This window comes from Moschus berezovskii, chromosome 20 (genome assembly GCF_049115385.1).
Source record: "Moschus berezovskii isolate FMDL1 chromosome 20, NW_MosBer_1.0, whole genome shotgun sequence".
In the NCBI taxonomy this organism is placed as follows: domain Eukaryota; kingdom Metazoa; phylum Chordata; class Mammalia; order Artiodactyla; family Moschidae; genus Moschus; species Moschus berezovskii.
Window position 1 is genome coordinate 21,815,363 of NC_142479.1, and position 25,647 is coordinate 21,841,009.

Sequence of the window (25,647 nt, forward strand, 5' to 3'; positions counted from 1 at the left end):
AAGAATTTTGAATAAGAAAACAGGTAAAGTTACGGATTAAGGCAGCAGCAGGGTAGAGATTGGAAGAAAAAAAAAAATGGGAATCTCAGTTCCCAGGCCATTCTAGAACACACAGTCTCTCTTCTTTGAGATTTGTGCTCTAGATCCGAAGAGGCGTGTGCAACTGTTGCCCATCTGGTACACATCTTCTCAGCCTGTCAAGCTGTATCTGACTTAGTAAAGTGAAAAACAGTTTTTTTGAGAATTCTAAATTACTAGTGGCTCAGACAGTAAAGAATCTGCCTGCAATACGGGAGACGCAGGTTCGATTCCCTGGGTCAGGAAGGTCCCCTGGAGACGGGAATGGCAACTTACTCCAGTATTCTTGCCTGAAGAATCCCATGGACAGAGGAGCCTGGTGGGCTACAGTCCATGGGGTCACAAAGAGTTGGACACAACTGATTGACTTTCACTTCACTTCACTGGGATGTACGGGGAGCTTCTAAAATACTGGCCTGGGAAAATCTAATCTTCCCTTGGTTATTTCAACTGCTGCAACTTGAGTGGGGATGATGTGAGACAGTCTCCTGAGTACTCGTCAGTGCTGCTTGAAAGCTTACACATTTGTCCATCCACTGAGGGACGCAGGGAGACTCAGAAGTGAGCTAGTCTGCTCCGCTGAATGGGCCAAGTAGGAGACTCAGTAGTCTAGGGTGAAGAATCCGCTGTTGGCATCTCCTTTGTTCTAGGGTTATACACATAGACAGAATGTAAAGTACATTGTCCTTAGAGAAATATCGAACTTTTAAGATCCATTTGTTAACCTTTTGGTTAAACTATATAAGCTATTGCCCAAAACTTCAATTAAAAAATACATCAAATAACAAAAAATGTATAGTTCAATTCTGACTTATGATCAGTTACAGGAAAGAAAGGAAACTGGAGAAAGATAAAGGAAGAGATCAGGAAAGAAAGAGACTGAGACAAACGGTAGTCCAAGTGAGCCCTTCTTATTCCTGCACTTTGTAAATAAACTATTTTCATAAGCCTCTCATATTCCAATTCGTTGGATAACCATTGTTCATATTTCAGTCATTTTCCTATGCACAGGGGGCTTGGGTCTCCAGATGATAACCTTGGCAGCCAAACAAAAGTGCTCTGAAGTAGATAGCGTGGCCAGAGCACTTCACAGGCTGGAAGGACTCCAGCCTAGGAATAGATCCAGCCCTGCTCAGAGGTTTTCTCCTCATGACATAAGGGTATCTTAGTGGCAGCTGCTGGCTGATGATTTTCTATCAGACAGGTTGTCATTTTCTCTCTTCAGAAGCAACATTTCATTTCTCTTGAGAAGGAGGAATTTCTTCTACTAAGGAGGAGCTTGACTAAGGTGACCTACTTCTGTCTCTCCTAGGCAGGCAAGTGAAAAGAAGTTTCACCAGGCTCTTCATCGGGGGTTTCTGTTTCTTTCACAGAGATTGAGACAGTGAAATTGGCTCGTTCTGTCTTCAGCAAACTACACGAGATTTGCTGCAGCTGGGTAAAAGACTTCCCTCTCCGCAGGAGACCCCAGCTTTATTATGAGACATCAATCCATGCCATCAAAAACATGCGCAGGAAAATGGAGGACAAACATGTCTGCATTCCTGACTTTAATATGCTCTTCAACCTAGAGGTAAAAGGCACTGCTGAAGTGTCAATGAAATCTGAAAAATAAAACACCATCACAGACCTGTTTTCTAGTAAGAGAAGTTGTAATAAACTGTAATCATATCTCTGATGGCTTGGAATAGGACTAAGGGCAAAGTGGCACAGATTTGCTTCTTCCATTAGACAAAAGGAAAAGAACTATTTATTTCATGTTTTTTGAATAGGTAATGCATTCACATGGTTTAGAATTGGAAAATAAAAATACCGGTCTTATCCTTGTCTCTCAGACACTTCAGATCCCTTCTGTGGAGGCGAAGTTACCAGCCCTTGTGTAACCTTCCAAAGACATTCTATAAACATACAAACCAAAAAGAAAACTGTTATATCTCAATAAAGGAAACTATTTTATAAAGGAAACTGTTTTATAAAGGAAACTATTTCTATAGTATAGTCAAACATTGTCTATTGAGTTCCCACATTACTATTTTGCTGAAGCAACACTAAACACGAACATAAAAGAATGAATTTGAAACTAAGATAGTTTTCTGATTTCATGTGACTATTTTTAAAATCTTGGTTTCTGAGATAGGAAAGTAGCCGGAATTACTTTTTCTGAATCTCTGTGACTGACAAATTGGATCATATGAGCCTTGTCAACTTAATAACCATTTTCTTGTTATCTTCCTCTTCTTTTTCTATTATGTTAATGCAAACAGAGGTAGGTTTGTTTTCTGTGCCTGTCACTTGCCTCTTCACTCAAGTCCATAACTTTAAAATTACAATGTAGTGATTTATACAAAGCACACTGTTTCCTTCACTTAGCAGCTAAGGTTAAATTTTAGCTGACTGTCAAGCAGTGATGGTGGGCTGGTGACTGGTGCTTATTTTACAGGGTAGATCAACTGATACCACGCCCATGCAAATAGAACCCCTAAAGGCCATAATGTGATAAACAGTCCTTAAATCACTGCACCCTTAAAGATTGTATTCAGGTTTGAGGGCATCATTACTCTTTGTTAACCTGGTTGGTTTTCGTTTTGCCTCAAAAATCAACCCGAAGGCATAACTCAGAAAGGAGCTCTTGGCTATAATGAAACAGACTTTGAGGGCAGTAGGGCAACATGTATTTAGAACTGTATAAATTTTCACACACTTTGATAATTTCAGTTTTGATTTTATATTATAAGGAAGCAGAAAATACTTACATATTTTGTTTGACATGAATGTTTTATACATTATCAATAATAAAAATTGGAACTGATCTAAATCTTGTATAGGAAATGATAGCTGTGATATGCTTGTATGATGTACAGTGCATACCCATTTACAATAGTGTCTTTGAGTAATACTTAAGGACATGGGGGAAATGCTAGTGATATGGTAAGTGACAAAAAGCAAGATAAAAAATATATGCACATTATTCTAATTTTATTTTATTAAAACATATATGTATAGAAAAAAGACTGGTTATCTGTGGATGGTTGTATTAGAGATATTTATTTCCTTCTATACAATTAAAGTGTGTGATGCTGGGAAAGATTGAGAGCAGAAGGAGAAGACGGCATCAGAGGACGAGATGGCTGAATGGCATCACCGATGCAGTGGACATGACCTTGGGCAAACTTTGGGAGATGTTGAGGGACAGGGAGGCCTGGCGTGCTGCAGTCCATGGGGTCACAAAGAGTCAGACGTGACCGGGTGACTGAACAACAGCATACACTTCTTTATTAGTCCAAATAAACACACATTATCTAATTGAAATACAGTTGATTTACAATGTTGTGTTAGTTTCTGGCATACAGCAAGGCGATTCATTTATATATATATAAATATCCTGAAGAATATATATATTATTTTTCAGATTTTTTCATTGTGGTTTATGATAGAATATTGAATATAGTTCCCTGTACTATACAGTAGGACTTCGCTGTTTATCAGTTTTATATATTATAGTTTGTATTTGCTAATCCCAGACTCCTAATTTACTCTCCTCCCACACCTCTGGTGACCATAAATTTGTTTTCTGTGTCTGTGAGGATGTTTTCTGTTCTGTAGGTTCCTTTGTGTCGCATGTTAGGTTGTCCGTATGAGTGGTACTGTTGGCGTTTGTCGTCTCCTTCTGACTCGTCGTAGTCTGGTCGTCTCCGTCCGTCATTGTTGCTGCAGGTTGCGTCATCTCACTCTCTAGTGGCTGAGCAGCACTCCGCCACACGCAGCACCCCCCGCCACACCTTCTTCATCTGTCCATCTGTCGATGGCAGGTTTCTTCCACAGACCTGTATAGATCTTCATAACAGGGAAGATACCAGGATTTTTTATTTTAAAGAAGAGATCCATTTGGCTCCTTTGTTTCTTCTGATGTTATATTTTTTAAGAATCTCTTTACCAATCTCACGTTGTTTAAAGTATATTTTTATGCCCACATGAAACTATTTCCTTTGTGGTGACCCCATATCATCTCACTCATCATTTAAAAACTGCTTACATATGCTATTTCAAATTTTACCCTTACCCTGCCAATAGAATTGTTTAAAAATGAGTACATTTTTAAAAATTACTGCTGTTGGGGACTTGCCTGCTGGTCCAGTGGCTAAGACACTTTGCTTCGAAAGCAGGGGCCTGGGTTTGGGAACTGGACCCCACGTGCTGCAGCTCGGAGTCCAAACCCCTCGACTAAAGATCCTGCATGCTGCAATGACGATCAAAGATCCTGTGTGCAGCAGCTAATACCTGGGGTAGCCAACTAGATAAATATTTTTTTAATTTATTGTTATTTTTTAAATAAAAATTTTTGTTGAGATATATTGATTTATAGTATTAGTTTTAGGTATAGATTAAAGCTCATTTAAAGTTATTATAAAATCCTGGCTGTATTCCCTGTGTTATATGCTATGTCTTTGTGGTTCATTTCCTTTATACGTAGTTGTTTGTGTCCCTCGATCCCCTGCCCTCACCTTGCTTCTCCCCACTTCCCTCTCCCCACTGGTAACCACCAGTTTGTTCTCTGTGTCTGTGAACCTGTTTTCATTTTGTGATACTCACTTGTTTTATCTTTTAGCTTCCACATATATGATAACATACAGTACAGTATTTGTCTTTCTGACTTATTTTACTAAGCATAATACCCTCCAAGTCTATCCATGTTGTTGCAGGTGGCAACATTTTATTCTTTCTAATGGCCATGTACTATTCCAGTGTGTGTGTGTGTGTGTGTGTGTGTGTGTGTACAGATTTTCTTTATTCACTCACCTGTTGATGAACACTTGTAATGTTTTCATATTTTGCTTTACTTTGAATGACAGGGTCTGGACTCAGCTGAACTCTCCAAGCGCCCAAAGAAATCAAAACTTCCAAATGAAAATCCTTACACAGTGTTGCCTAAAAGAATCGCAGGGCTCAGTGAGAGTTCAGTGAGTTACAGATCTCCTCTAAGTGAGCCAGAGCTGAGATTTAAACACTGGAGTTGAAGAGAAAGAAAAAACAAGTTCTTACTGAATTAAATGTCATCTCGTGACTTAGGCATCCTGTGTCAAGGTAAATCACAGGTTTGGAAGACCTGCCTCTGGCAGTTGCCCTACAGTTTCGGGCACTGAGTGGGCGAGGCTATGTGAAGCAGCATCCTGAATTAGGGGCCGGCCCACAGGGCATGTGGACATCTGCTGTGGTTCAGGTTTGTGGTCACAGCGCCTGTAGGCATCTGATGTGGTTCAGGTTTGTGTAGCCTGTTTAGAGACCGTGTCATTTATGGTGAGAATGTAGTGTGATCATGAATGATTTATGAAGCCAGCATTGCAGTTTAGAAGCATATGTGTGCTTTCATTATCTGTGTATTTAGAATAATCAAACATAATTGACCCTGTGCTTGGAAGGCCAATTATTTGCTATTGTCCTGAGTTTCTAATTTATTATTAAAATATTTTCATTTTGACAAAATTCTTAAATCCAGAACAGCCTTTGCTCAACTCTTCCTCCTCCCTTCTCTTTCCTCCCCCTCCCTACAACTTGTAACAGCAACTTCGCAGCAAATGGATGTGGGTGGTTTCCATGGTACAAGACAACAGCTTTCACAGTGAGAGAGGGCACTTCAGCCTGAGCTAATTGGGCATGATGTGTTCCAGTGTACTGGTGTGTAAACACAGATGCCCTCATATTGCAGGTATTTTAGCTGTGGATCAGGCACGTCAGAAAAGGGAAACATTTAGTCTCATCATCTGGGTGACAAGGCAGTGGAGGAGGATGGGCAGCAGTACAGGGGATTGGCTCATCTGAGGCACGCCATACCTTAACTCCCTGAACTGGGTCTGTGTTTCCATTGACAGGACCAGGAAGAACAAGCTTACTTTGCAGTGTTTGATGGCCACGGGGGAGTGGATGCTGCCATCTACGCCTCCGTTCACCTGCACGTTAACTTAGTGCGCCAGGAGATGTTCCCCCACGACCCTGCTGAGGCCCTTTGCCGAGCCTTCCGCGTCACCGACGAGCGCTTTGTCCAGAAGGCCGCCAGGGAGGTATGCTGCTTTCACACGGATTCCAGCCGTGATACACCAGCTGAGCTCACTTGTTCTGTGGCTAAAGGGCTATTTTGGATTTTCTCTTTTGTGATAGACATTATTTAAAGCTCTCTTCCAAACTACGTTCTTGACACACAGTATTGGATTCTGTTGTAGGCCTAATTCCCTCTTTAGGAATAGATTTAGTGGGGTGCTATGATGTACTGTAGAGAATCTGCAAACTGTAATTTTCTAAACAGCCAGCCAGTTGCTGGATTTGGCAGGTGAGGTTTATCCTATTCACCGTTGCCTGTCGGGTTCACACCAGGACCAGCTCTCTAAGCAGACTTTTGCTGACAAAATCTGGATATGGTGATTAAAACAATGGTCTAAAAAAGAAACAGAAGCTGGGATTTCTCCATGCGTTTGGTTCTGAATGGGCTGGCAGTGTTCGCTGTGTATCTCTTGAGGAAAACTTTCGCCTGGAGAGAGTGAATCCTTAGATGCTCCTTGAACTGCTTTTCTCTTAACAGGAAGAAAAGTCAGAGCTCACGTCCCAATGTCTTAAGGTTAATCAGACCTAAGGATTACTCTGAATGAATGACAGGGGCTATATTAAGATCTAAAAGTAAAGATTGTAATCTAATTATCATTCTGGGCATTGGTTCATAATTAACTACAGGACTTTATACTCATTTCCAACTAGGGACCAACAGAAAGATAATTTTTTTTTATTTTAAAAAGTAATTGCAGAATTGTATACACACAGAAAAATAAGACCCCTGCCCTGTGACTTCAGCATTAACTCTTTTTGAAATGGACTTGGACAGAATAGGGTAATCCTTTAATCCATTTTTTTGATCTCATTGTTATGCTATAGGGCAGTCTTGGGGCTTGGAATTAACTAAGCAGTAATTCAGCTCTGCTTGGTGTTAAGCAGGGGCAGTGTTCTGTCTCCCCACCTGCCCCCCAGGTTTAGATTCATACACAAACCCAACAGCAGTGACCACTGGGCTCTGCACATGGAGGTGGGCTGGGAAACAAAACAGAGTTGTTGCCCTCAGACTTGGCCAGTCTCTGGGGAAGACCACCAGGCTTGGCGCTGCCGGCTGTCTCCATTGACTGAGGACATGACCTGGCCCTGCGAGCTGGCCTGGCACCGTCAACCTTGTCATCTCCATCCCCCATTGTATCCCTTGCCTTCTGTGTCCTCAGAATCATGGCTTTCTTCCTGACCATGTTCACCTCATTTGCTTTGCCAATGATTCTAGTTGTCTCTCGGTCTTGCCAACAGTTCTCTTGAATAATTTAGGTTCGTCTCAGCAGTTCCTTCTCTCCTTGTGCTTCCATGTGCTGCTAACTGCTGGGGAGAAAGCAGCAGCTATTCCTGTTGCACGGCGGCCCTGCCTCCTGTTCCCTCTGGGGCATATGCACTCAAGTGTCTTTATCATGTGTTCCAGGGGCTGAGGTGTTGAACATTCTGTGTGGGAAGACATTTTATTGGTGGGTGAGGATTTATAACAAACTTTCCCTATATAGGGAAAATGAGAAGTTGTTTTCTCATTGGATACAAGGGGCCTGCTACCACCCTTGATGCACTGGTTCTAATTTAGGCCAAGTCCTTAGTAACAAAAAGTCATGCTTATTTGGTGGTGACTCCTGTCAAATGGAGGGCTTCCCTGGTGGCTCAGACAGTCAAGAATCTGCCTGCAATGCAGGAGACCAGGGTTAGATCCCTGGGGCAGGAAGATCCTTGGAGAAAGGAATGGCTCCCCACTCCAGTATTCTTGCCTGGAGAATTCCATGGACAGAGGAGCCTGGTGGGCTATGGTCAGTCCATGGGGTCACACAGTCGGACAAGACTGAGTGACTATAACTTTCACTTTTTTTTTATGTGAAATGGAGATGTCATTTTAGGATAGTAATATCAAGGACATTAAGTACAGTGGTACTGGGCTCTGAAATTCCAGGCTGATGTTAGTTTTTCAGGCAGTGTTCCAAAAGCAAAGGTCCCTAAAATTATTGTAGATTTTGGTTTTGTTTTTTAAAAGTAGAAGCATCTTAGCACTCCAGGGAAGGTATGTTCTCTCTTGGCCCCTATTTTAATATCCAGAGTATGGAAGCATTTGTTGTGTACCAACCAGATGCTTTGTATGCTATTTTATAAAGCTAGGACCCTCCCCCTGAACATACAGTAGGTCAGTAACAAAACAGAGACCAGAATATGAAGATCTTTACTCTAAGGGTTGATATCGTGGTTTAGCACTGGACCGGGAGGGAAAGATTTCAGTTCGGTACTGATCTGTACCTGCCCTAGGGCAAGTCACATAACCTGCCGTAGTTTGCTTTCCTGTGTATGAAATGGAATAGAGGACTTCCCTGGTAGCCCAGTGGTTAAGACTCTACACTCCCAACACAGGGGGCACAGTTTCCATCCCTGGTCAGGAAAGATCCTGCATGCTGCATGGCATGGTCAAAAAATAAATAAAATGAATTGAAAACTGTCTCTGCCTTGCATATCACAGATAAAATCTATATGTGTGTGTGCACATATAATACATCAGGCATGTAAAAATGCCCTGAGAAATAGGAATTGCTATTTTGTTTGTGAAATCAAGTTATTGGTAGTTTGGCTTCCATCTGAAAAGTCTGTATTATCTGTAAATTTCTTCTTAATGAGAATTTGACATCTGCTGATTTTTACTGACTCTTGTTTTATTTATATTTTTTTCAGAGCTTAAGATGTGGGACCACAGGAGTGGTGACTTTTATCAGAGGCAACATGTTACATGTGGCCTGGGTGGGTGATTCCCAGGTTATGCTTGTGAGGAAGGGCCAAGCTGTTGAACTAATGAAGCCACACAAACCAGACAGAGAGGTAAGTATGCTCTGTTCTGTTAGGGCACACCCCATAGGCAGTGTTCTAGTTATTACTTTTCAGTTATTATTATAATTATCACCATTATCTCAGCAACCAAGCCCACCTTTCAAAGGAAGAGTAAAGAGAACCCTTTCCGGGAAGCTGATGAATATTATATCTGTTGTTTACTGTTAAGGTAGCTGAATAAATCTTGAATCCAATTATTTGCTTCTTTCTGTTGCATTGCTGTGCAGGATGAAAAGCAGCGGATTGAGGCCCTTGGAGGTTGTGTAGTCTGGTTTGGTGCCTGGAGGGTGAATGGAAGTCTGTCTGTCTCCAGAGCTATTGGTAGGAAAAACCAATTAATTATTTTTTCTCCAAACTGTCCTCTTACAGAACACTGTTCTTAATATTAATCTGATACAAGAGAACCTGAGATAATAACTTAATTTTCAGAGTGCTTGTTATTGTCTAATGGCCCTTTTCATTAATTATTTAACCTACACATTTATATAAATTCCATTTTTAAAAGGGAACTATATTAAGAGATGCAGAACTTACTAGTTTCTTTTTTTTAAAGGGAAGCCTTTAATCTCTGAAATACAAATCTGCTTAAAACCCAGTGATCCTCATTTTCCATTCCATTTTGGGTCAAATTTAGCTTAAATCAGTAGCTTAAATCAGTATCTTCCAGAAAATTCCCTATATTTTATCTTGCTTATATCTTTCATTTTTTCATTGAATTCTAAAGTGACACAAACAACATGCTTGTTGGATGAAAATAATTTTTAATATATTAAAATTAGAAAACTAATTCTACTCTGTGTGGAGTATAGTTGTTAGATTACCCGGGGGTTTCAGAGAAGCTACTTCCCTGGAGCCTAAATTCTTTACAAGAAGGGTGAAGTCGATGAAACTCTTCACTGAAGATTCAGGGAGTAAAGAGCAAGCTGGTTGGACAGAATGCGAGGGTGCAGCTCAAAGAGCGGGCTACAGTCCTGTTTCTGTCTCACGTCTGCACCTGGGTCTGTTGCATTGGGTTTCATGGCTTAGCTTCACTTGTTTTTCTGTTCTTTCTTTTAAAGAACAGATCAATGTGTGTGTCTCTATGGGTAATATGCGTGTATGCATTATGCTACAGTTCTCAGTCACTGCCTCCTAAAGAAATGAAGTGATTTGACATAGGATAGACTGATGCTAAAGCTGAAACTGCAATACTTTGGCCACCTCATGCGACGAGTTGACTCACTGGAAAAGACTCTGATGCTGGGAAAGGTTGGGGGCGGGAGGAGAAGGGGACGACAGAGAATGAGATGGCTGGATGGCATCACCGACTCTGTGGACATGAGTTTGAGTGAATTCCGGGAGTTGGTGATGGACAGGGAGGCCTGGCGTGCTGTGATTCATGGGGTCGCGGAGAGGCGGACACGACTGAGCGACTGAACTGAACTAAACTGAATGTGGGTAAATGGAGTTGATGTCTGATCACCAGATTTTGCTTATCATTACCAAAAAACTCCAGAACATTAATAAAATCTCAAAGGACTGATTCTGTTTCACCACTGATGTGATTTCCCTCCCACTCTTCGGGAAGGTGCTGGCAAGCTGTGAAGTGGCCCAAATGTGAGCAGCAGAAGGCTGAGAGACAAAGAGGAAGCTCAAAGATTCTGCAAATTCCTCTTGAGAAACTGAGAGTTGGCTTCACCTTAGACCAAGGGAATCATTAGGAAATCTGGAATAAGGCCAGAAGGGGGAAATTTCTGATTTCTAAAACACACCCTCATATAGAATTATTTTTGACAACTCCAGAGACCTCTTCTCTTGATCTTACTGACTTTGTCAGAGTATTGCAAGGTAACTTTAATGCTTGTTATAGAAGCAACTTTACTAGAGGATCCTTGTCATTTCCTGCTTTTAAAAATATGACACAAGGGAAAAAGGCAATGTCCTTGAACAGGTGACAGTCTAAGAGGAAACTGGGCTGACTGCAGAGAGGAAGTGACTTCTGAGGTGGACCGGAGGACAGAACCTAGGGCAGGACGCCCTGGAGTGAGGAGTGCAGACACGTGGCCGTCTCAGAGGGCATGTCCTGTTGCAGGAACAGTGACAGACGCAGGAGGCTGGGGCGGAGGGTGCAGGTGGGAAGAGGCAAGTGTTGGCACCAGAGTGTGAAGGGGCTGGAATGCCAGGCTCGGTGTCTGGGCTTCGCTGGGTGAGGGCCCATGTGGTCAGGTTTGTATTTATAAATATTTGTAATGATTATGGAAGATGAACTAGATTGAAAAACCTAGGTGAAAGATCATTCAGAGGTGTGGACAGCTAAAAAAAACAGGAATACAGAAGAGGGTATAAATTGATGAGACAGAAATGACAATTTTGAGGGGAAAAGAGGGAATGGAACTTCTAGGTTTCTGACTTGTGTCACTAAGATGATAAAACGTTTCTAATAAAGCAGCAGCAGTTGGAGGGGAGGGCAGATAATGAGTTCATTTTGGACATATTTGTATTCTAGGTGCCTGTGGGACATCTTGGAAGAGGTAATTTATATGCAGTTGGAAATACAGATCTGGAGCTTAGCAGAGTTGTGAGTTGGAGATAGAGATTTGGGAATTCATCCCATTTTGGAAATAATATTAGCAACCTGTGAAGTGATTTCTTATATATATATGTGTGTGTGTGTGTGTATATACAAAGTAGTTGAAACCACAGGAATGTATGACATTGCCCAGGAATATAGTGTAAAGAGAGACCAAGGCTGAGAGGCAGTCCTTATGGTAGAAGAGCATGAAGTCATACTCTGTGGGTTTGTGTCTTAGCTCTGCCACTTCACCAGCTGTGGGCCTACGTAAATTTACTGAACTTCTTATATCTGTTTGTTCCTTTGTAAAGCAGGGATAGTAATAGTACCTAACTCATTGTTTTCGTATTAGATAGTATAATACACACACAAACACTTAGCGCCCTGCCTGGCACAGTCTTAGCATACAATGATTTGGGGTGCTGTTAAGTGGAGGAGCCAGTAAAGAAACTCAGGAAGAGACACAGACGCAGGGCGTCAGACGCTGGGGAAGGGGGTTTTCTAGGAGTGTATAGTCAACAGGGCCAAATGCTACAGAGGTCAAGTGAGTTAAAAAGTCACGGATTATGAAAACAGAAAATGGCTGTGGATATAGGTAAATTGCTAGAGATTGGTTTTTAAGTCAGGAGGAGGAATTGAAGGAATTCAGGCCTGGTAAACTTGTTTTTCTTTGAAGTAGGAAATTAGGCCATCTACCAAAATCCAGTAACTGAATTGGAAAGAGTTGAAGAATGTAAGAGAGATTTGGAAAGCTCATGGAGTAAATCAGGGAGCTAAATAAAGACAAGAAAAGGGACTCCTAAGCAGAGTTCAACTCTACTCAGAAAATAAATGACACTAATACTTTAAAACACATTTCAGCTGTTTCTCCCCATGAGCCCTTTGGATTGATGACCCAGAGTTGATATGTTTTCTAGCATATGGAGAGGTAGAAGACAAAAGGATGGTGCCATTTCTACCATGAAATGGGTAATCATGCCCTCCTACCAAATTTGGGGATGAAATGTCATGAATTTGATATCTAACAGTAGAGCAGGTGAAAAGCCAGAATTCTGGCAGCATTTTCTCTTGTGCAAATCTTTGTATGTTCTGTTCCAAACTAACAGTTGCAGTAGCCTTTTAATTGAAGCACTAAAACAAGATTTTTGGGAACAGTATGACTCAGATCACAGTTATTTTTAGAGCTGGAATTCAGAAAATAATGATGATAATAATACAGTCAGGTGGAGTAGGGGATGGGACATTTAGTGAAGTGGGTTGGTGGAGGACACTGAATCCCCATGACTGGAAGCTTTAATTAGCTTTAACAGGTTACTGGAAGGCTGCATAGTATAGAACTAAAGTTGACAAGTTCAAAACCATACTTGAGGAAGATGGGTCTTGCTACTGTATGAAAAAGACTAGCTTCTTACCTTGCAGATAAACTGACCCAGGTAATTAAATAGTAAGTTATCTATTGTTTAGGGTATCCCATTGTGTGGTCTGCTGGGTAGGGCATGTGGCCCACAGTAGTTCTAACAGAGTTATCCGTAATGTTCCTATTGAGCTTTCTGAGCCTATCTGAAGATTAAACAGAGATGTGAGATGTTGGAGAGAACTTTACTAGGGTAAGAGAGAAGCTGTAACAGGTACCACAAACAGTGACAATATGGCCACAGCATTTCAGTAAGTATACTTACCTTCATTTCATCTTCCCCTAGTCAGAAAGTTCAGTTTTAGTGCAATAAAGAGGATTGTAACTGAAGAGTCTTTAAAGTGCTCTGACCTGGATCCAGGCATCCTGACTTTGCTGCTTGCATCCTTGACCGCTAAGCTGTATGCTACTACTTTAAGAACGATAAAGCACTTTGTAAACAAACAAAAAAACTACCAACAAATTATGATACCCCAGTCTAGGAACTATTGCTCAGTACTCCATGTTTTTCATGTAAAGAAGCCAATGAGTATCCCTTGTAGTGATGTTATTTGGCTACCCGACAGGCAAAGGACCCATTTGCTGAGGCTCTTCCCAAGTACTCAAGGAATAAACAAGGGATGTGGAAGTGCTCTGGACCTGGAAGTCCTAAAATGCATCGCAGATGATCCATTACCGCAGTAATCTGGTGACAGAAACCTAGCTTAGTTGGGTCTGAGTTGTCCAGTCTGTTGCTGTACCAAATATTCAACTGCAAATTACTCCCTGCCAGTTGCCTCTGTGTCTTTGCTAATACTGTTCCCTCAACAGAGGGCTCTTCTCTGCTCAGGACATTAGAGCTGGCCATAAACATTCTGACCTGCAAGATAAACCAAAATGACCTGCTTTCTAATTCCCGCAGGAGATGCTGAACATAAGCCATATATCTGTGGGGATGCAGATTCTGCCTCTACTGTTCTGGATGGAACTGAAGACTACCTCATTCTGGCCTGCGATGGCTTCTACGACACCGTGAACCCTGACGAGGCAGTGAAAGTCGTGTCCGACCACTTGAAGGAGAATAATGGAGACAGCAGCATGGTTGCCCACAAGTTAGTGGCATCCGCTCGTGACGCGGGGTCAAGTGACAACATCACTGTTATTGTGGTTTTCCTGAGGGACATGAACAAAGCTGTAAATGTTAGTGAGGACTCGGACTGGACAGAGAACTCTTTCCAAGGAGGGCAAGAAGCTGGTGGGGATGACAAGGAGAGTCACGGGGAGTGCAAGCGCCCCTGGCCCCAGCACCAGTGCTCCGCCCCGGCTGATCTGGGCTACGAGGGGCGTGTGGATTCTTTCACGGATAGAACCAGCCTGAGCCCAGGGTCCCAAAGCAACGTGCTGGAAGACCCGGGCTACCTAGATCTCACACAGATAGAAACAAGCAAGCCTCATGGTGCCCAGTTCCTGCCACCAGTTGAGATGTTTGGTCCTGGTGCACCAAAGAGAGCAAATCTTATTAATGAGCTAATAATGGAGGAAAAGTCAGTTCCATCATCATTGCCCAAATGGAGTGGTGCTGGAGAGTTTCTCTCTTCTTTTAATGTGGGTTCAGCAGGGCAGCAGGTATGCAGCATGGAGAGCTTGCCTCCTGTTTGTTTTAGGCTGGAAAACGAACAGTTCAAGTTCCTGGGAAAGAGAGTTTCTAGGTTGTCTCATTTATACTACCACTACTCAAAGAGGTGGCATGGATTCAGGTTTAATCCAAAGTTTTATTCTTTTCTCTCTGCTCAAGAGTCTTCCCACAAAACAGGCACTAGCCTGTCCTCACTTATTCGAAATGGGAAGAGAAATAGGATGTTACGAGGTTCTCTGCCGTGGAGGCAAAATAGCTGGAAAGGATACAGTGAAAACATGATGAGGAAGCTCAAAAAGAGTAACGACACTCCATACCCAGATCTTCCCGGGAGCTTTAAAATATAGTCCTTTCTCTCTAAAGCAGGATAGCTAGCTAGCTCTCCCCCAACACAGATACCACTGTCCGAGTAGAAACAAGGTAGATATTTCTGAAATATGTGTGCTTCATTATAATGAGCCATGGATAGCTCAACTCTTAAATGTAAATAGATCTCTAGGAAACTCAATACAGTGTTTTCAATCTAACAAAAAAACAGTATTGGCGGTTTCACTAGCAAAATTATACCACTGGTCCCTGTGATGTGTCTCTGTACCTACATACACCCCCCAAGACCCCATCACGTCACTAGTGGAGGCTTGCGAGTTAAGTTATTTCAGTCAGGATATATAGTGCTGAAATCTTGATGCAGGTGAAATTCGGTCTGATGTGCCTAATGTATCTCTGGAAAACTTCATGCAGAATTAGATCTACTTGAGGACTGTACCTCAAAAGACTGGGGACTATGAGGGAAAACCTCTCCCCTCTAGGTAAAAGATTAAAAGCCATATGGGTTTTAACTGGAAAAAAATGAAAGTAGAAAACTAGTGTAAAAATGTCATATTCTCAGACTTGTGAGGTGGTATATAGTCAAACAGATTCACTAATTTTTTTCCTGTAACATAAAAGACCAACAATGACAATTTTTTGAATTAAGTATTTCCTAGGGCTGTAGCTATTTGGGAGTTTCACAACCTGTTATGGTGCTTTTGATGGAATTGTTTTTTAGAAGACCGCTGTCAATTGGTTTTAACCTATGATGCTAATGTGTTTTTCACTGTACCTTCATCTCAGGAATAAAAACTTGTTTAATGGAGATGATTTCAGGTACAAATATACTAGAATCAAGTTGCCATTTGAAGAGAAAATCAAATAGTATTTGTTTTTTCTTTTTTCTTTTTTTTAAAGTTCACAGACAGTAAAGGCGTATACTACAATAAAAGTGGTTTTGGAGAATGAAAAATACTAGTTTTAACTTCTCTAAAATTGTTTCCCCTGAGGGAATGAAATAATTGGTATGGAAGAGGCTTAAAGTAACTGCCTAAAGTGAGCCCAGAGGCCAAGTGCAAAAGAGAATGCGGATGACTGCAGCTGAGGTCTGTTTAGTTGTGAATTTGAGTCCTGCAGCTTCAGACCAGAGACAGGACACGTGTTGCTCATTTCAATATTTATTTACATTTGATAGTTTGAAATTGTCTGCTTTTTGCCATTTCTGCAGTTTCAAGTCGGAACCATATCTGCAACTAGAGGCAGCAAATAAACTAATTATCAGGTTAATTCGGTGCAGCAGCCTAGTTCTGAGAATCATGAAATGTCTCCACTGGACATTCTGCCCTCTCCCAGTCAGGCGTGGAGCCACTGGCTCCCTCGTGCTGTCGGGAGACACTGAATGCTCCTTCTGAGAGAGGTTCACACAGCACAACACAACTACTTTATGTTCCCCAGACTCAGAACGGAGGACTAAGATTCCTGGATTTTAAACACAGAGAGGACTGTAGCATATTTTTGGGGTGCCAGGGTAGCTATAGCAAATAAATAAAAGATTCATTTCAGCAACAGATTGTTAATCTACAGATTTTATTTTTTAAAATTTGGATTAAGTAGAGATTTTCAGTATTTTTCTTTTTTGAAGTCATTTCTTCTTTTCTCAAGTCTTGTGACACATGGCTGAAAAGGAGGGAGTACACATGAATCCAACCATAGTACCAGAGTCTTTTCACCATCCCGAGGCTTTCCCCCATCCATGGACCTCACTCACATTTGTCATTTTCTGAAGGCTAGATCATGTTAACAACCCATCAGGTGCAGTGTCAGTTTCAAATCAAATTATCTAGGGAAACAAGAAAACAGGCAGCAGAACATTGGTATATATCATAGTCCAAAGCACTTAGCCAAGTTAAAAATTTTTTAAAAGATTCTTCTATAGTTGTCTATTGCTAATGATTTTTGATCAGAACAAAGAAGGTGAAAGAAGGTACAAGTGATAGGTTTTCTTCAGTGGGAAAAATGGTTGGATGAAATTAGGAGTAACAAGCGTCTTTAAGGGTCTGAATTTTGTAGGTGTAACTACATAAGCAGTGTTAACTCCATTTCTCATACCAGTAGCCCTCTAGAAAATAAAAGTAGTTCTAGTGTGGTCACGTTATAAGCCAATAATGTACAAATTAGCAACTATTCATTTGTTCACAACATACATATTTATAGAGTAGTTAGGTACCACTTGTAAGGTAAGTCCTTTAAAATTCTATAATGCATATTAAAGTAGTGGTTATTGGTCTGACATATGCTGCTCTTGGGTCTGTCTACAAACTAGATAAAAAGCAGTGCTTTGTGAAATGCAGTGTTATATCTTAATGCCACTGGTGATAGGAAGTAGTTCCCTTCAGTTCAAATCCTGTGCCCTTATTTGCTGCTTGCTGACGTAAGCAATAAGTACCCCTCTAACTAATGGTATCTACACATTTCTGTAACTTGTATTTAATGATGGTGTATCTGGTGATTGTAAAAATATTAGACAGATATAAAAGTATATAATATATATTAACTGTTAATGCTGAGGTATATAGTCTGTGAATTATGTGTTTTGTACTTCTATTCATTGTGTAATTTAGTGATGGTGGAGAAGATCTACACCCAGTCCTTAAGAGTGGCAGTATCCCTTTTAACATGATCTGCATCAATTTGTTTGCTTGCTGAAGTTTCGTTAGAATAGGAAATAGTAAAACAAATATTAAAAAGAGAGTGTAGTACTGGTTAGGGAAACAGACTTCCAGTCACTGACTGAAGTCACAGAACTCCTTGTACATTCACTGTGAGTTTCAAAGGGAATCGGTCCCTCATCTCCTTTGTTCACTTTCCGGATGTGGACTTTTAAGAGAGATCTAAGGTTAAGTAACATTACAGCACCCAACACTGGGGCTGTTAATCCCGTTTAGGTCTGTAGTGAAAAGGAGGGTGGAAATACATGTATATATCTTTTCTTTACCTAGAAGTGCCATCCATTGTCCTTGAATTGATATAAAGTTACTGTTGCATTTAATTTAACTAGGAGGATCCTCCAAAGTAACACCTTTTCCAAGGACAGTGTCAGCAATGTCAGTGTCAACCCTGGGTCTGATTCTGACCACATTTACAGTGGCGCTCTGTCAGCGTGGTGCTGTAGTGTCCCCGCATCTTCATGGCAACAGCACTCCCTTGTTGGAACACTGCCAGTGAGAAGCGCAACGTCCGATGGGCAGATGAGATGATGCGCACAGAAGTTAAGTGTTTACAGACAGAACTGCTGTGGTTCAGGTACTTCCTTCCCCAGCAAAGGCTTGCTGAGGCTTTGTGAGAAAGTGATCTCAATTATTATTTTAACGTTGAAACATAATGTGTTCACTCAGTGATCATTCTCATGGAAGCAAGGCCATAAAAAGGAATACTACAGTTTTGACCCTACAGTTTAGGAGAATTACTCTTTGGATTGTCAGCTAAAGAAAGAATATACTTTTTTTTTCACCTTTTAAAATCACGTGATGTTAAAGGACAAGTACCCACTCTTCCCTTCTAACGTGTGAATGACTTAAATGTTTTTCCCCAAAAAAAATCAAAGTACTGCCAGTATTATGACTATTTTCTGAGACAAATGATACTGTGTTGAAAAAAAATTACTTCCTCTAGCAGCATTTTATCTTCTATTGTAAAGACTATTTATTGTACTAATTTGAAAATATGAAATAAGATAGGGAACTCCAGACTGACATAGCCGTTGTTCTGGAAAAGGAAAATACTCGAATACACTTTGATGTGTGAAATTATCTATAGGTACGTCATTGCTGACTCTCACTCCAGGTGCTCTTTGGTGAGAGACAGGCTTTGTTCTCTTGTTCATGATATTTCTCTGCAAAGAATTCTCTATGGAGTCGAGCAAGTGAAGTGAATCATTTCTTACCAAGCCAATTTATCAATTTATAAACCTTCTCTACAGCTCACTTTTGAGTTCAGTTGTAATCATGAGCGATCCTTCATATTTGATTTAAAACTGTTCATTCAGGTAAGAAGTATGTTGAAATTTTGCCAATATCTTAATAAAACCCAGCAATTTAAAAACATTGGTCATCTGTCTTTTTGTTCAAGGGAAGGTTACTTAGTTCTAGGATTTAAGTTGATTTTCTCAGAACTGAAAATAAAATCCTGAGGTGGCAGTTTTCTAAACTTTAAAGTGGGGACATTGAAAAAAGTTTATTAAATGCTGCTACAATTGTTAGTCCCTCCCCAGGAAAACCAGAAGAGAGCTTTCTCATCTGACACACACTTTCCCCATCAGTTTAATGCTGGGGGTTCATCCTAAAACAGATGAATGAGGAACCGGACCTGCCAATGGCTAAGTGCTGACTCCTCAAATCTCCCAATTACTTCATTCTTCAAACTCCGCATCCAGCCAGAGTTCTTCCCTCTCCCTTGGTCTTTCCCCTTTTAGTTTCAAACTGGAAGAAAGGAAATAATGAGGTGAACTGTGGTTGAAAGTCTGTCCAGAGGAATGCTGTAAGAGAGGAGTAGGAGACGGGACAATGCAGTCGTCCAGATGCAGTCAGCACACTGCATCCGTACCCCCCGCTTACCGCCATCAAGTCCTAGAAAATTAATCTCAAACTTTAATTCCTAATCACTTACATTCATTCAGTACTTCGTGTTATTTTTATATAAACTCAAACAAGAATTGAGAAAAAATGAAGGTCTGAAAGAATCTTATTTGCAAGAGTTTGCTACAGCAGGGAATGAAAGAAAAGCAACATTTTGATAAGTATTATTTATACTTGAAAAAAATCCCCTATTGGTATCCTAGGTTCAAAAGAACATCTCTTTCTGAAGCAGCAGCACACAAACACTCATGGCTCTTTCAGTTTTCTATTTCCTAGTATTTTTTATAATCTCATCACTTATAATTAAAAATATTTTTGGATAGAAAACTAAAAATGGCCCATTACTTTCTGAATCGTGAATCTGAAATTGATGACTTATGTTTTTAATTAAAAATATATATAAGAACCACAGTACTTCCAGCTTCCAATTCTAAAATGCAGAGCTAAAGGGAATACTGCTTCCACCCTTCTAAATAAAAGCCAGATTTACTTCAAATTATGGCTTTTTTCACACTCACCGGAGTTGAGGTTGCAACTGGCCCACGTTTAAGAGGGGCCTGCGCCTCCGAGCGAGCGGCGCCCTCAGCACTGGTTTAGAGTATAGGGCAGCTCTGGGAGCCAGTTCAGCAGGAGTGAGTGATGGTCGATACAGGCAGAGTTGGGGCGCCCCCTTGCAAACCTACCAGGACTCAGAGAAAAGGTCCGGGGCGGGGGAGGTCCAGCAGTGGGAGGCGGAGGGCTGCGGGGGCCCATCTCCCGTCCCTCAGCTCGCCCACACAAGCGTCGTTCTGTGGAGGCAAGGGCCACAGACGCTGCCACCCCGAGGGCACCTGTGACAAGTCACTGACGCTTATGGAAGGGAACCGGGAAGCAAAACCCTACTCCTGGGGTGGAGGAGTATCACCAGGCCTGTAAACAGCTGTGGAGGAATAAGTGAATCCACACACAGTAACACTGCGCCTTAATCCAAGAATGCCAGTCCCGACCCACATGCAGTGGAGCTTCAAACAACAGAACAGTTCTGGGAAGACAGCAGAGCAACAAAAGTCTGCAGAGATGTAACTCGGAGGCACAGTACAAAATTCACGGTTGGAAGACACACTGCATTTCTGACGGGGAGTGGATTACCAGAGCAATGTAGTGCTCTAGAACTCAACGCCACTAAGGTTAATCATAGCAGTGATGAACCGCAAACCAAACACAACTAACCTAATTCATTCAAACTCTTGTGGTACAGATCTAAGCAGGCCTGCCCATTTTTAAGCATAAAAACCATTCACCAAACTACTGTTCTACACAAAATGTTTTCCAACAAAATACACAGAGGAATCTGAAAACAAGAAAAAATGTATTCCTATGAGTGAAGCAACCAGGGTGGTGGGTGTGGCAGGAAACCTGACTCTCCCACGTTCTCCCCAGGTGGCCTCCCCTCCCAGGGCGTGGCCTCCCCTCCGGGGACCTCCTTGGGGACCTCCGTAATTTGAGCCTGTTGACCTTGGGCCATTGTAATTTGAGTCACTGTTGGTGGGAATGTAAATTGGTACAACCATTGTGGAGAAAAGTATGGAAGTTCCTTAAAAAAACTAAATATAGAACTACCATTATGATCTAGCTATCTCACTCCTGGGCATCTATCTGGAGAAAAACATAATTGGAAAACATACAGTGCACCCCAGTGTTCACTGCAGCACGGTTTACGATAGCCAGGACACGAAAACAATCTAAATGTCCACTGACAAAGGGCTGGATAAAGAAGATGTGGTACACAGATACAACGGAGTATTACTCAGCCACAAAAAGAGCTAACAATGCCATCTGCAGCGGCATGGATGGGTCTAGAGATTGTCAGACTGAGTCTGGAAGACAAATATACCGCTTAGATGGGGAACCTAAAAAATGGTACAAATGAATTTAATACAAACATTGTCACAGATGCAGAAAACAGTTACAAGATAAACTGGGAGATTGGGATTGATATACATACACACTGAAATATATAAAATTGATAATAAGGATCTATTATACATACAGGGAACTCTCCTTAGTAACTTCAGACTGATTTGACAAGGATTTTGGAACTGACAGAAATTAAAATAACTATGGCTTCCCAGGTGGCGTGTTGGAAAGAATCTGCCTGCCAATGCAGAAGATCCCCTGGAGGAGGAAATGGCAACCCATTCCAGTATTACTGCCTGGAAAATTCCATGGACAGAGAGAGGAGCCTGGTGGGCTACAGGCCACGGGGTCACAAAGAGCTGGAGGTGACTGAGCATGCACACACACTTGGTTAATATGTTGTAGAAATAATGGGCAAATATGCAAGATCATATGGGTGATTTCAGCCAAGAGAAACTATAATAAACAGAAATGGCAGAAATTAAAAATACTGTAGCAAAGATGATGGATGTCTTTGACTGCCTAATCAATCAGTAGATCTACCACTGCTGAGAAGAGAATAAGTAAATTTAAAGGTAAGTCAATAAAAATTACCCTAACTGATGGGACTTCCCTGGTGGTCCACTGGTTAAGAATCCACCTTCCAATGCAGGGCATCCCTGGTGGGAGAACTAAGACCCCACATGCTATGGGGCAACTAAACCCAAGTGCTGCAGCTGCTGAGCTGGCATGCTCTAGAGCTCCCCACCACTACTAGAGAGCCCCTGCACCACAACTAGAGAAGACCCAATGCAGCCAGATCAATTTTTAAATAAATATTAAATAAAAAACAAAAACGTACTGAGTGGCCATAGAGGAAACAAAACACTTAAACCTAACTGAAACAGAAGAGAAGAAAAAAAATAAAGGAAAAATGAAAGCAAATTAAATCCAGAACAGAACAAAGAAGAGCTGTGGAGCTGTATCAGCCTAACATATGCGTAACTGGAAACCCTCATATGTTGCTGGTGGGAATGCAGCGGCAGTGCCTTCCGGAAGTTTGGCGCTTTTCTTATAGAGTTAAGCAGAAACCCACTACATGACTCAGTGCAGCGAGCTCTGACACCAGCCCCGGAAAAGGGCAAAGTCCTCCACAAGACTGCCCTCGCTTCAAATTCCAAGTTTAGGGCCCCTACCATCCTTCCCTTGGCCAATGCACTAGAATAACTCATAAGCCCAGGAAAATACAATTCCAGTTTTCTTATAGCCAAAGGACACCAATCAGAACAGGCAAAAGGACACACACAGGGTGAGGTGAAGGAGGGCCCTAACGTGGGGCTTTGTTGTGATCAGGGGCTCACCCTCCCCAAACAGCCATGTGTGAAGGGTGCTGCCAACAAGGGGAGGTCAGCTGAGCTTCAGTGTCCAGAGTCCTTACTGTGGTTTCATTATGCAAGCATGACTAACTCACTGGCAACAAGGCTGAACCATTCGGCTCAGAGGGTAAAGCATCAGCCTGCAATGTGGGAAACCCAGGTTCCATCCCTGAGTCGGGAAGATCCCCTGGAGGAGGAAATGGCAACCCACTCCAGAATTCTTGCCTGGAGAATCCCATGGACAGAGGAGCCTGGAGGGCTACAGTCCACGGGGTCGCAAACAGTCGGACACAACTGAGCGACTCACTCATTCAGGCTAATATTACGTGACTCAGAGGCCCAATCCTCTAGTCACATGGTTGTTAGTCTTTCTGGCAAGACCAGTCCCTATCTTGAGTTATCTCATGAACATAAGCTACCAGAATCCACCATAAGTAACAACAAACACTCCGCTCAGGAAATTCCAAGGACTTAAGAAGCTGTATCACAGGAACTAGGGACAAAGGCCAAATTCTTTATTACATATCCCACTCCAAGGCAAATACTATCCTAGAGACAGACAACTTATGTTCATACAAAAATCTACACACAAATGTTTGTAAAGTTCATAATCACTCTAAACTAGGAAAAATCCAAAATGTCCGACAATGGATAAATGAATAAATTGCATACATCCATACAGTGAAATACTACTCAGCAGTTAAAAAGGAATAAAGTTGTGATTCACACAAGGTAGATGAAACTTAGCACTTTGCTAAGTGAAAGGTTACATATTGTGTGATTCCATTTATATGACACTGTGGAAAAGGGGAAACTGAAAGGACAGTTGCCACGGGTAAGGGGGTAGCAGGGGGGCTCTACCTACAGAGAGCCAGCACAGCAGAATCTGGGGCATGGCCAGACTATTTTCCAAACAACTGTATATACCACAAAGATTAAATTTTAATGTATGTAAATTTTAAAATCAACTAGGATGTGTGTGGGAGGACAGAATATGGACTATAACAGATGAATCTGACTGTATTACAAATGAATCACACAATCACCCTGATGAGAACAGGAAAGAAGGGAACCAATGCATTAGGATGAGACTCCCCTGATCTCTCTGACATTTATTATTAGAATTCTGTTGACAGGTTGTCCTTTCTTCTCCATTCAGTTTATTCAGCTGTTCGTGTACACCTGTGTGGACTCATGGGTATTTATTTTCTTCTTTGAGTTACGATCCTGTACGGCCACTGTGTCACAGTTCAGGATCTAAAAACTGGATCTAAATAACTCTGGAAAAGTGCTTTGATGTGACTCATGGTTTTTCTCCTTAAAACATGTTGTTTACATATACATACATGATACCTTCAAGTATGTGCTTTAGAAGGAGTAAGTATGTTTCCTATTCTACCCAAAAACACTCTAGTAACAATAAGCAGATCAGCACCCAAATCTGTGTTTCTAAGTATCACTGTCCCTCCAAAAGGCAAGGAAAATTCAAGGTGAGCCTGGATCATGTTGAGAGGAAGGATGGAAAGGGAAGGAGGGAGAAGGATACGAGATCAAGAGAGCAAAGGAGCCAAGCTGAGAGAGCTTTGAACAGCCAAAACTAGAAACTGAACCGTAAAACAATGGCAGTGCTGGATCAAACTCCAAAGACTGAAATTAATGCCCAGGAGTCCACAGACGCAGACAGCTGAATGCGCCACGTGGAGGAGGAAGGCGACTTGTGCAGAAAGTTCTGGTGTCTAATAAACTAGGGACAGAACTCCTGTGAAACCCCTGCAGCGATAAATCCTGGAGGCAGATCCTCTGGTGGGTGCTGAAATCAGTGGGTGAGAGTTTAAGCAGAAACAGAATATTTGCATATCCTTAAAGTATTTTCAAGTCTTGAAAGATGATGCTGTGAAAGTGCTGCACTCAATATGCCAGCAGATTTGGAAAACTCAGCAGTGGCCACAGGACTGGAAGAGGTCAGTCTTCATTCCAATCCCAAAGAAAAGCAATGCCAAAGAATGCTCAAACTACCGCACAATTGCACTCATCTCACACGCTAGTAAAGTCATGCTCAAAATTCTCCAAGCCAGGCTTCAGCAGTATGTAAACCGTGAACTCCCAGATGTTCAAGCAGGTTTTAGAAAAGGCAGAGGCACCAGAGATCAAATTGCCAACATCCGCTGGATCATGGAGAAAGCAAGAGAGTTTCAGAAAAACATCTATTTCTGCTTTATTGACTATGCCAAAGCCTTTGACTGTGTGGATCACAATAAACTGTGGAACATTCTGAAAGAGATGGGAATCCCAGACCACCTGACCTGCCTCTTGAGAAACATGTATGCAGGTCAGGAAGCAACTGTTAGAACTGGACATGGAACAACAGACTGGTTACAAATAGGAAAAGGTGTACGTCAAGGTTGTATATTGTCACCTTGCTTATTTAACTTATATGCAGAGTACATCATGAGGAACGCTGGGCTGGAAGAAGCACAAGCTGGAATCAAGATTGCCGGGAGAAATATCAATAACCTCAGATATGCAGATGACACTACCCTTATGGCAGAAAGTGAAGAGGAACTCAAAAGCCTCTTGATGAAAGTGAAAGAGGAGAGTGAAAAGGTTGGCTTGAAGCTCAACATTCAGAAAACAAAGATCATGGCATCTGGTCCCATCACTTCATGGGAAATAGATGGGGAAACAGTGGAAACAGTGTCAGACTTTGTTTTTTTGGGCTCCAAAATCACTGCAGATGCTGATTGCAGCCATGAAATTAAAAGACGCTTGCTCCTTGGAAGGAAAGTTATGACCAACCTTGATAGTATATTAAAAAGCAGAGACATTACTTTGCCAACCAAGGTACGTCTAGTCAAGGCAATGGTTTTTCC

General features: G+C 41.7%; 2 protein-coding genes across 6 annotated transcripts in view; one reads left to right on the forward strand and one right to left on the reverse strand.

The window, feature by feature from the left end:
• Positions 1-1,480: 1,480 nt before the first annotated feature.
• On the forward strand, positions 1,481-15,695 carry PPM1E (protein phosphatase, Mg2+/Mn2+ dependent 1E). The gene is made up of 5 exons (XM_055399671.2): positions 1,481-1,651; positions 5,946-6,134; positions 8,851-8,994; positions 9,231-9,324; positions 13,870-15,695. The coding sequence occupies exons 1-5, from the start codon at positions 1,586-1,588 to the stop codon at positions 14,928-14,930; spliced, it is 1,554 nt and encodes a 517-aa protein (XP_055255646.2). The 5' UTR covers positions 1,481-1,585; the 3' UTR covers positions 14,931-15,695.
• A 476-nt stretch (positions 15,696-16,171) lies between these two features.
• TRIM37 (tripartite motif containing 37) overlaps positions 16,172-25,647 on the reverse strand; it is a 152,440-nt gene continuing 142,964 nt past the window's right edge. Inside the window, exons 25-27 of one of the 5 annotated variants that reach the window (XR_008682420.2) lie at positions 19,258-19,370; positions 16,661-16,732; positions 16,174-16,569 (exon numbers count right to left, since the gene is read on the reverse strand). Coding sequence is in view for 3 of the 5 variants with exons in the window: in XM_088828633.1 (XP_088684759.1) it covers positions 19,301-19,370 (70 nt within the window). In the remaining 2 variants the exon portion in view is untranslated. Of the gene's footprint in view, positions 16,733-19,257; positions 19,371-25,647 lie in introns of all 5 variants that reach the window. The other 4 variants (XM_088828633.1, XM_055399624.2, XR_008682427.2 and 1 more) reach the window with 4 other exon arrangements.